Source organism: Nerophis lumbriciformis, linkage group LG05 (assembly GCF_033978685.3).
Source record: "Nerophis lumbriciformis linkage group LG05, RoL_Nlum_v2.1, whole genome shotgun sequence".
NCBI classification, from domain to species: domain Eukaryota; kingdom Metazoa; phylum Chordata; class Actinopteri; order Syngnathiformes; family Syngnathidae; genus Nerophis; species Nerophis lumbriciformis.
The window spans coordinates 36,053,643-36,065,788 of record NC_084552.2 but is presented as its reverse complement, the minus strand read 5'-3'; the positions used below and the strand labels follow the sequence as shown (position 1 = coordinate 36,065,788).

At 36.8% G+C, this 12,146-nt stretch overlaps 1 protein-coding gene across 1 annotated transcript; it reads left to right on the top strand.

Moving 5' to 3' along the window:
* Window position 1: 1 nt before the first annotated feature.
* On the top strand, window positions 2–11,659 carry golt1ba (golgi transport 1Ba). The gene is made up of 5 exons (XM_061960646.2): window positions 2–150; window positions 3,335–3,426; window positions 6,332–6,510; window positions 7,477–7,558; window positions 10,254–11,659. Exons 1-5 carry the CDS (start codon window positions 126–128, stop codon window positions 10,290–10,292), a joined length of 417 nt encoding a protein of 138 aa, XP_061816630.1. The 5' UTR covers window positions 2–125; the 3' UTR covers window positions 10,293–11,659.
* Window positions 11,660–12,146: the final 487 nt, after the last annotated feature.

Genomic DNA, 12,146 nt, shown 5'->3' with positions numbered 1-12,146 from the left:
GAAGTTGTCGTTGCATGAGGGTGTGTTTCCGGAAAACGTGGCTGTTGCTGCAGTGGCAGCTGTCATCTTCTTAGATGAACGCTTAAAAATTCCCTTCTACGCTTGGTCGTCGAGTTAGTGTCAAGATGATTTCTCTAACGGATTCACAAAGTAAGAATTTTTAATGTTGTGTACCGTTTTTGTCAAACCCCGGCTTTTTAAATCCAGCAACTAGCTGCCTGTTAGCATTCCCGGTTAAAAAATGCAAGTGGTCATGTATTTGCCTATGGCTTACATTGCAGTAAACATTGACAATTGCTTCTATCTTTATTGTGTATGTGCTACGGTTTGTGAATTTGAGAAGCTTCTAAATGTCAGGTTTGTATCTGCTCATGGCAACATGCTAATGCGTTCCGCGCACACTGAGATTTATTTAGTTATGGTAGGTCAGGTCAAATCAATGCATCATAACACAATAGTTCAATATAAATTAGAAAGTAAATATGGCAGGTGATCATTTCCAGATGAAGGTATTTCCAAAATATTGCCCAAATAAACAATGTGTCCTTAATAATGATAAAGTTTGGGCAAGGTCCGATCTTACCCCCCATATTTTATTAAATGTTGTACCAGTGGAGTAGGGTTACCTAAAGTACCAATGATTGTCACACACACTAGGTGTGGTTAAATTAACCTCTGCATTTGACCCATCCCCTTGTTCACCCCCTGGGAGGTGAGGGGAGCAGTGAGCAGCAGCGGTGGCCGTGCCCGGGAAGCATTTTGGTGATTTAACCCCCTATTCCAACCCTTGATGCTGAGTTGCGAAGCAAGGAGTTAATGGGTCCCATTTTTATAGTCTTTGGTATGACTCGGCCGGCGTTTGAAGGTTTGAACTCACGACCTTCCGATCTCAGGGCGTACACTCTAACTAACTACAAGGCCACTGAGCTGGTCTAAAACGTTTTGCAGTATTTACATAGGCTTCCTGTCTTCCTGTCAAACGTAAAAGTTTCAAAGATATGCTGATAAATACCATGCATGTATGTGTACCTGTAGATACAATTTGATTGGCTGTGACATTGCCTCCTCGTCCACCACCTCTTTCACTTACTCTTCTGTGTGCAAGTGTACCACTGTGTGAAATGCATTTAGTGCTTTGGAATATGTTATGTAAAGTTAGTGTACACAAGTGGTGTCGAACTCTCTTTTTTTAAATTGAGGGCCACATTGTAATTATGGATGCCCTCAGAGAGCCACATTAAATGTAGCGATGGACAACATTAAACGATGTGGAAGACCACATTAAATGATGTTGCTGACCACTAAAAGGCCAAATTAAATAATGTGTCGGGCTAGATGTGTCAGTGCTGTACACTGTTCAGTAATGGGCAATATTGCAGGCTGTCTTACTGCATACTGTCTAACTTTATAAGTAAGTAAAACCGCTGATTTTACAAATACTAGAACTAAAAGCTAAAAACTAAAGCCCGGTCCACATATTTGAGCAAAATACCAATTTACGTTGTGGACAAGTTCAAATACCTTCGTGTCATTTTGGATACAACATTTGGATTAAAAAGCAAATTAAGAATGTGTAAATACGAAGGGGTGTCCCGATCCAATACTGATATAGGATATCAGCAAAAAAACAAGTATGGGATTGTATCAGTTTGCGTGTAAAATATCTGATGCAGTGTGTTTACTTGGGCAAAGCTGGACAGACAGTTTACAGCTAAATGTCCTCCAATAAGCACACAAGATTGGCTTTTTTATCGTATTTTAGTGAAGTAATTTGCAAAATATAAACATGGTGGGCTGTAGGCTACAGCTACTCAACAGCTAAGCATACAATAGCATACAAGTGAGACATACTTATTTAGTGTCGTGATTAGTCAGTATCAAACACCACATTTGACAATATAAACAAGTATTAAATAATTACAGTTTCTTATTACTTACACATACAGTACAAAGTCTCAAAAGCAGAAGCGTATTAGAAAGTATCTAGTAACAAATGTGTCCACATCATTCAACTTACAATATGAACTCATAAATTATCGTGACCACTTGGTGTCACCAAAAACTAATTGCCACTCTACTTCAACTTAAAGGCAGCATAATCCATTCCAGACGGTAAATAGATAGATAGATAGTACTTTATTGATTCCTTCAGGAGAATTCCCTCAGGAAAATATAAAATATTAAATAGGTTAGTGTTTTTCATAACGAGCATTGTTCTTTTGGTTCATTTCACTTGATCAAACATTGTCTAACATTCCACACTACAAAATAATACAAGTATGCGTGTGCATGTGGCTAGTGATTTAATCTAGGTAGCATACCTCTCTGTGAGCAAAGCACTTACTCAAAGCAGTTTCTCTGCATTAGCTCTTACAATACCAATGTCGCTATAGCTTAAATAGAGCATTATTTTTTGGATGTTTTTTAGGAGGGTTACAATGCATTACCTGCATTGTTAGCCGTCTCTTGCTAACAGTTTTTTACGATTTAGAACAAACAGAAATGAGAAAGACATGTGTTGTCCCACATAAGGATTGTGGATGACGGGCAAAATAAAAAAGCAACACCAAGGCAGGTGGTAATTCTTCCATGAATACTATTTTCAAATTTAAATAAAAATTAAATAAAACCTAGATATCATATACATATTGAGCATTAAATGTGCTAAAACCAACCCAATGTCGGTCCATGTTAAAAATAATTATAATTTGATAATAAAACAGTCTTCAAAGTAAAATTACTAAACTTAAGCTTTTACAGATACCATGTTTACTAACACATTTTGTGGTATGAGGCCTTTTTATCCAAGTGGAGAACCTGCCTTTAGAGCGGAGGCAACTGTTTGAGCCTTTGCAGTAAATATTGTATTTTGATACGCAACAGCAAATGTTTTCCTCGTCATTGCAACCTTGATAAAACTCACACAAATGTATTTTGTAATTCAAAGTATTTCAAACATTGTGAACATTACATCTTAGAGCCTGATAGACCTTAATTTTCTTTTCTGATAAACACCCCTCATACTTATCTGTCAGAGTTAAGAAATAGCGGTTATCAGTAGTTGTGGGCTAACTGCAAATTTTGGTACCGATCTAATACCAAGTAAATAGAAGGCCAGTATCGCTGATACTGATATGTGCGTCGATCCACCCACTCCTAGTTATTACACTGGCGAGTTCTTTTGTCAGGGCATCTATAAAGCTGTTTCACATCAACTACATGTTTTACAAGGAAAATCCTGCTGTTAAACAAGTGTCTTTTTATAGTAATATTTTGCTGTGAGTGATTATGGTTGTTGGATAATGATGTAAAAACTGAAGTGTGTGTCCAACAGAAATCGGAATGGGATTAACAGGCTTCGGCGTGTTTTTCCTGTTCTTTGGGATGATCCTGTTCTTTGACAAAGCACTCCTGGCAATTGGAAATGTGAGTGTTTATGTATGCCGTGATATTTTTGTACTGTAAATGTGCTTTGCTCAATAAAGGTCAATTCATAATAGCAAAAGTGTTGCAATATTATCAACAGAATTCTAATACAGTGGAACCGTGTGTGTGCTTTTGTGCTGCTGAACAACAGGTACCGGTAGTCTTTTCCTCCACTGTGAAATAAGTCAGCTGCAGCGTCTTTTTTCAGAAAAGTCCAGTCTCATCACAATTAATACTTGCTGTGGTACGAAGCCTGCTTAGTCAGTTCTTCCATACTTACTCGTAAATAGTCTTTTTTTTTAAATTCACAGCGATTCCCTCCTTCTTTCCACGCTGGTTTGCTGAGTTTTAGGGTCTTATATTGAGTTGGCAAAATAGACGAAACTTATCAAAAGGCAGAAAAAAAGGCACACCCAATAAAGCACTGAGTAGTAAATGACTAGTAGTGTACTGTAATGTGCAACAAGTGAGTGGAGGGCTCCGCCTCTTGCCTCCTCACTAAAATGATGCGCCCTGCTTTTTGCTTGCAGGTGGAACACAAAATGAATGAATGAAGCGTTCGTATAGAGAGACATGGTTTGCACACGGAGGCACTTTTGGCTCGACCGATAAGTTTGTAAATTGAAAAGGTCTCAAATAGAGACATTCGTAAATCGAGGTACCACTGTATAAGCCTGTTTAAAGAGGCTCTCTGCAACCTTTAGGTAGCTGCCTAGTTGGCACTAACTTTCCAAAGGGTTGTTAGCATTATAGCCCTCCACCTTCTGGCATTCAGGAAGCCCCACCATAACACACACAGAGTGTGACAGCCTGAACCGGAATTTTTACTCGGGCTGATGAGCATATTTTATTCAACACAATTAGTAATTGTAAAATGTCATTAAAAAACATGTTTTGTTAAATCACTAATGTTAACATAAGCTAGCCAGTGGTGTTATTTTTTTTGGTTTAAAAAATTGAACTTTGAGTAAGTTGCAAACAGCCCTTTAAAGTCGCCCGTGTTTATGTTTACAAACTACTGGTTCACTGTGTTCTACTTATTGTTAAAAGTCTTAAAGGGGACCTACTAGAGGTGGGGAAAATAATCGATTTTTAGATGCATCGCAAATCGGACATGGACAATTATAAAAAACAATACGTAAACGTCAATAATCAATAATCTATTTTTTTTATTGTAAATAAAGAAATGCAGACTGTGCTAAAAGTTAGCTGACTGCAGCGAGCCATCTCACCGAGAGACCCAACCACCTTCTTTATTTTAGGGCACTAATGTTCCAGTTTTGTACACATTTCCATTAATTTAATAAATGTGAGAATTAATTTAACTGTTTATTACAAATGCACTGTTTTTTAAAGTTGCAAGTGATGAATGCTTATGTAAAAAAAAAAAAATGTAAAACTGCATCAATATATATAAATTAAATGCTTCAATAATCAATATTTAATCGAATCTTCGCTCCTGAATCGTAATCGAATCGTGAGGTCCCCAAAGATTCCCACCTCTAGGACCTACAGTACAAAACCAACTTTTCTTACCTATTGGTACCTGCTTTGGTGTATTTGTGATCTACGTAAGTGCCGAAAATTTGAAATCAAACCATGGCGGACACATTTATGAAACAATCTTGCCTTTCTGTATACTTCCTCCAAATGAGCCGTTTGGAATTTGCACACCTTTGCACAACATGTTTTTCCAACATGTGACATCAGCTGATATCTTCATACTGTGTATGTTAAGGTTTTACCCGAGTTCGTCATTGTAATCCTACATTGTAGTCAATAAGCTCCATTTTTCCTGGATCCTCTTTTTGTGGGGCAGACTAGCTTGTACATGCACATGCATGCTAAAATCCTCTGCTGGTGCCATTTCTAATAAAAAGTATCATATAATTCTAACTTATATCTGTCAATAGACTCAATATGGAAGCGCTAAAAACTACAACATGGATGACGGTGTGCAGACACAGTTGAAGGGGGCGTAGCCTGGAGAAGTGCTTCGGCACATAAATAAGATCGCCCCCAAAACGGCGCATTGTTTTGAGACCGTCAGAAAGGGGATTGAGAATGGTTTGTAAAACAAAACCAATGCAAACATTTGGGCCAAAAAACACCATTACATGTTGTGCAGACCACTAGAAAGTGTTTTAAATTTAGAAAAACATTTATTAGATTTAGATTAAAATTAATACATTGATGTTGACGTACATGGTCGACAGTTTTTGTCAACACAAAATTTGAGACCCAACAGGCTTATTTCTATGAAAAATCTGTCAGTTTGTGTCAGAATGTGTTATAGTATTAACTTAAACACCATGAAATGACAACAGAACCCTAACTTCTTCACTGTGGCATTAAACGGTTTACATAGTGACTTCCTGCTTGACGTTATTAACCTGGGTTTTACCACATCAGCTAACAAAATGCACCCATTCAATTCTTTTTTTGTTGTTGTTGTTAGCCAGCAGAAAAAAATACTTTAGCCGCATGTATAAAAGCTTTAAGAGAAAAAATTATCATACGCAAACTGAAGAATATAAATACAAATATGCACAAATGGAGGAAAGCCATGTCATGTTGAAAAATCCTTTATCATCACCCATGCTACTTATGTATCTGGCCAAAGTCATAAGCGAATGTGCAAGCAGTGGCTAGTTTTGGTTTCAGTTACTGTACATTATGTCGACGTCACTTGGCCATTGACTTAAACAGCCGGCAGTTTTGCAATATTTATAGAATATGTGAACAAAATTCTAGATGTGTGCATGAATGACATAACATTGTTTTGTGTATAGCCAGGAATATAAATCAGTTCATTCATATAGTGTAGCTTACTTGTAGAAATGTTCAGTTACTCTACGCACCCCACGTAATAATACTGTACAATGTGTTTTTTTTCCTATTCCAGATCCTGTTTGTTGCAGGACTCTCCTTTGTCATTGGCCTAGAACGGACCTTTCGTTTCTTTTTCCAAAAGCACAAAATGAAAGCCACCGCTTTCTTCCTAGGGGGGGTGTTGGTCGTTCTAATTGGCTGGCCCATTATCGGTGTCGTGCTGGAGATATACGGCTTTTTCCTCTTGTTCAGGTAAAACTAGACACAAAATACAGCGAGAGCTCTAAAGAATCGAAACAATTAACTCCACCTGTGTTTTGCCACCACAGAAGGCTGAAAAGAATCATTGGATTAATTTGAAAGCGTGTTGTACAGTAGGGGTGTACCGATTAAAACATTTTTAATTCCGATACGATACCGATATTGGAACCAAGAGTATTGGCCGATACTGGTATTAATCAGATACAGTGTCAGCACAAATCATCGTAAATACTTTTATTATTTTGTAGTGGGACATAGTAGAAAAGGTTTGATCAAGTGAAATTAATCCAAACAGAGAACACTAACCTACTTATTAACTGGTATGGATTTTTGCTGTGTTTAATTAAATTGAAGTTATTTTGGTGACACCTAGTGGCTAATTCATTAAGCTAAGCTCATGACGCAGTAAATTGAATAATGCGGACACGTTTGTTCCTGGAGACTTTGTAATACGCTTCTGCCATGGAGACTTTGTATTTGTAAGTACTAAGCAATTATAATTGTTTGATACTTAAATGATACTTATATTGACAAATGTGCTGTTTTACATTGCAATATTGTTTAATCAAGGACACTTAATACGTATGTTTAGCTTGTGTGCTTTTTTGTGCTTAACTGTTGTGTAGCTGCTAGCTCCTAGTAGCTTATAGTGACTACCATGTTGTAAATGACTTTTATTGGAGGACATTTAGATGTGAACTGGCTGTCCAGCTTTGCACAAGTAAACGTGCTGCAGGACTGCTTGTATTTGGATGCAGACCGATATCATCCTTTTTTGCTGATATTAAACTGATATCAATATTGGATCAGGACACCCCTATTGTATGTTTTTGCACAACTTTTTCCCCTTATTTGTTAATATGTAATTTCTACAAAGTTTAACAGGACCATGAATAATAAATAATAATGCTGCTGATACTAGCACTCACATCTCCCCCTTGATCTCACTTTTTCCAGAGGCTTCTTCCCTGTTGTTATTGGCTTCATCAGAAGAATACCTGTCCTTGGTTCCATCTTAAACCTGCCCTTCATTAGTGCAGTAAGTTCATGTTATCCTTTCTCAAAGCATGACATTTTATTGATTAACCACACGAGTCTAACACCACAACCACTACACACAATAAACATTAAATAAACACTTCCTGGATGTCACTGCTGCTAAATTTGAATATATTTAAACAAAAACACCAGGGTAAATGTGTGCTTTAGTCTCTGGCTATTAAGCGTGGTAACATGTAAATTTATCTGTGTAACATAGACATAACAGTTACTACTTTTGTAGCATCAATTAAATATTAAGATGAATGTTTCTGTCTTGTGGGTTGTTGTTTTCAAAGCATTCATAGGGCTCTGAAGAGAATCAGCAGTTGTGGTCAGTCACTGCCGATTTTCCATGCATGCTAATTAACACAAAATAAAGTCATCAGAATAATAAGTATACATGCAGTCCTGTGAGAAAATGAGAACACACTTGTTAAAGTCGACGTCCCACTTTTTAAAACTAATTTAGAAAAACAAGGTCTCTCAAGAAGATTAAATCTAGCAAGAGAAGCATATAGTGCATCCACAAAGTATTCACAGTGCTTAATTTTTTTCACATTTTGTTATATTATAGTTTATTTATTTGTGATATATTTTCAATAAATTTGCTAATTTAAAAAAAAGTTTTCACATTGGCATTATGGGGTATTGTGTGTAGAATTTTGAGGACAACAATAGATTTATTCCGTTTTGGAATAAAGCTGTAACATAACAAAATGTGGAAAAAGTGAGGCGCTGTCAATACTTTCCTGATGCACTGTAACAAAAATAAATATCCAGCATTTGCATGTTTTGCTAATGAATATACGCAGTCATGGAGATAATATTGAAGCATTTCTGTGACATAGTGATTTATTAAAATCAGTGTGATAACATTTGATTTAGCTCTTGTTTTTGTTGCTTTATGTTCGGACGGAAGTGCACGTTACTATCTCTTTAAGAAAAAGCCTGTCAGTGCACATAGGGTGCAGATGAGTGCTAATGCAGGATTGCTTACCGCTGAATTAAGTTGTTTTACAAATGTGATGTAATATCATCGCTTATCTGTAGGTGTCATTTGAAATCATTAGGATTTAAATCATTTTAAAGAACTAAATATCTATCTGTGTCCTACTTTTTCCCCACAACGATAGATTGTAATATTTAATGTATTCCTTTTTAATCATGGTTTCACTGAAGGTACACACCACAGGTTACTTTAAGAATATTTGACACTCGCGCATAACGCTGTGGGGGAAAACTATGCAAAAGAAGACGACTATGATAACTGGGCAGAATTCTCGCAACATGTAAAATTGTACCTTTTGATTAAATGCCCAGAGACTGAAATACAAATATTCACCAATATATCCTCTTACAAATAAAGGCCTTTATAGTATTTGCTGAACAGCAGTACCTCGGGATATGAGTTTAATTGCTTCTGTGATGCAGGTTGTACCTTAAAAATCTCACATTGCGAAACATTAAAATGAACTGAAATCAATTTAACAGCACAATTTAAACATGTAACACTAATTTTTGGGGGGGGCCACAACTTCAGAAAGCTAAGAACCCGGGCGCTGACTTCTCCTTTTACTAGTAGTCTTATTTTGTTAATTTGGGAAAACCAACGTCCTTTACAGTAGACATTTGATTTTGGTCCATTTATTTTGTCAGACTTACAGGAGCGCTTTGCTGGTTTTAAGGACTTTTTGCAAAAAAAAAAAAAGATCTAGTCAAAGATCATCTCTTTGACAGTACTCTAGTGTTTTTAAGAATCTGCTGCAAAAATGTGAGTCTCTCACAAGTTTTGAATAGCTCAAATGATGAAAAAGAGAGGATCTAAAATAGAACCTTGAGGAACACTACTAGTATAACTAAATAAGTTTAACAAATGACTATTGACTGCATCTTAAGTAAACAAACTACCGCAACACCTTATTTACAAAAATAACATTACGAAAAAAATATGTACGGTAACTGCCAAAAAGGAGAAGACTTAAAGAGGTGCCTTGAACACCTCAGTTACAGTATGTAAAATCACAAGATTGGACCCCAGTGTTCTGTTTGCTAGCAAGGTTAAAATGTTAAAACAAGGATTTGGGAATGTTTTTAAATTGATTCAAGTTCCTCTAAATGTTTGTCTCCCAAGTTTTGATCGGATCTCGGATTTGGCCCACAGGCCGCCAGTTGAATAAGTCCTGGTGTATGGTGTTCGAAAGAACACTCAAGGATCCCAGATAACCTCAAAGAAGATATGTTCAGGATGCACTACAAGGGGTAAATAGACAATGAATAGACCATAGTTGTTCAATAGGGTTGAGGTCAGGGCTTTGGGCTAAATCCATTCCAAAACCAGTACCATTTGTGTGCGGGGTCATTGTCATATTGGAACACTCATGTCCAAGTTTCATGCATTTGCCTTTTGAGGAGTGAGGCTCACTTCCTGACGGGAACTTTACTGTACTGACACTGTAATATACCGAATGAAATCAAATTTGAAATACTTGTACCATTTACATCCCTAATTGGTCATTGTACATTTTCTTATATTCAATACAATTCAATGTAAATGTTGTTTGTCTTATTGCCCTGTAGTGTGTTCCTTTAAAGCTTGCATGCTCCTTATAATAATTCTAAAACTGCATACAGCGATTGCTTTTTGTCATTTCTTACAAACCTTAACCTGTTTTTGTTTTCTTCTTTTTTGTCAGTATGTGGACAGAGTGGGCGAAAGCAACACAATGGTATAACACAGGCAACTTGTACGAAAGGACGGCTTTGTTTGAACAGACGGCAAACAAAGCAGCGAAATCTGCCATAGGGCCATTTTGAAGTTGCTACGCTGACTCGTTCAGACTACGACTGCCTCCTGCAGACAGAAGATGAAGAAAAGACTGTTACGTCACTGATCATCACTGCCCATCCATAGTTCATCACACCACCAACCTGTTACTCAAATTCTGGGTGATGCGTTTTCAAATAGAGTGAATCTTACAAGACTTGGATGACTGATGTCATTATGAAATTAGATGTGACGTGATGAATCATGTGAAGCATTCAATCAGAAACTTTGTGCGACCCATATTGCCATATTATCCTTGCCTCTTCTTGGGGAAGAACGCCTTAATTTCCAGTGCATAAACCGATAATTTCATCAGAACATCCAAACTGTTTTATCATCAAGCATAAATGTAATTCCTATGTGTAGTAATTTATTTACTTTTGACATCCACCGACATTTCCAGAAACCTTATTAGTAATGTATACAATACAGGCTGATGACAAACTGTATAGGGAGTGGAAATGTTATTTCATTAGCTTTGAAAAAGTTCCTGGTAATCTGTGTTGAAATTTTAAGGTATTTTTTATAAAACAGGTTGATGACATATGGAGGAGTACAAAAGTTTGAATTAAAGTTCCTGGAAGTTTGGTGAAAAAAGTGGTCTTTAGACAGAAGAAAGACAAATGTTGATTTCTGTAGAAAGTTTTTGTATTTTTAAGGGTTTTTTTTTTATTTAAAAAAAATTCCTGCGTTGGAAAAGATGCTAATTGTACATTGTAAAGTCATTTGTTGTGTCTGTAAAAGAATACATCTGTAGGTAAACTTCAAGAAGTATATTATATACACTTAAGTGTACATACAAATGTATTTCAGTAAAGCCATAGCCAACGTGAGCTGGATTTGATGTATATTATATGTTGGCCAACTAAATGATGGACATTACAGAAGGTTGGTACAAGCTGATTTGAGTTTTTCCATTTTTGCACAAAAAATATCTAATTTTGTCTTGCTACAATGACACTTTGCATCTTTTTTAATGCCTGACTGATTTCATGTTTAAAACATCAATAGACTACACATTTGTTACCAAGTTACCCCATTAATGTGCAAATTGTATGCACAGTATTTTGTATGAATGCGTCACTAAACAAAATTGTACTTTTGCTGGACTCTTGTTCAGCACTACAGGTGAGCTGCACCTGACTGTATGTATATGTCAGGAGTATGTCAGGGTTTCCAAAATTATCCCAACAAGGGCCACATGCTGAAATGTTTTTAAATTCAGGAAAATAACGGCAACAAATAAATTATTTGTATTTAAAGACAAAACTTTGTCAGCTTTGTGTTAAAAGTCTTATTGTTGTAGTAGGCCTCCCGGGAAGAGCTGGACGAAGTGGCTGGGGAGAGGGAAGTCTGGGCTTCCCTGCTTAGGCTGCTGCCCCGGCGACCCGACCTCGGATAAGCGGAGTAAGATGGATGGATGATGGCCTGTCAACATTTATAATTTTTCTCATTAAAAGTGCTGAATTTTATGTATACAATATGACGCAGGCCAATAAAAAAATAGGTGCTGGCCACGTTTTGGTCACCCCATGCCTATGTTCAAATATACATTTTTATCTGACAAAATAAGACTCTCAGAGAATCTAAGATTGTGTTTTTATCTGTACATGTTTTTCAAGAAGGGTAATTTAATCTTCCATCCATCCATAGGCTGGAGGCTATCCCAGCTGCACTCGGGACACCCTGGACAAGTCGCCACCTCATCACAGGGCTAACATAGAAAGACAACATTCACACTCCAGGGCCAATTTTGCACAGT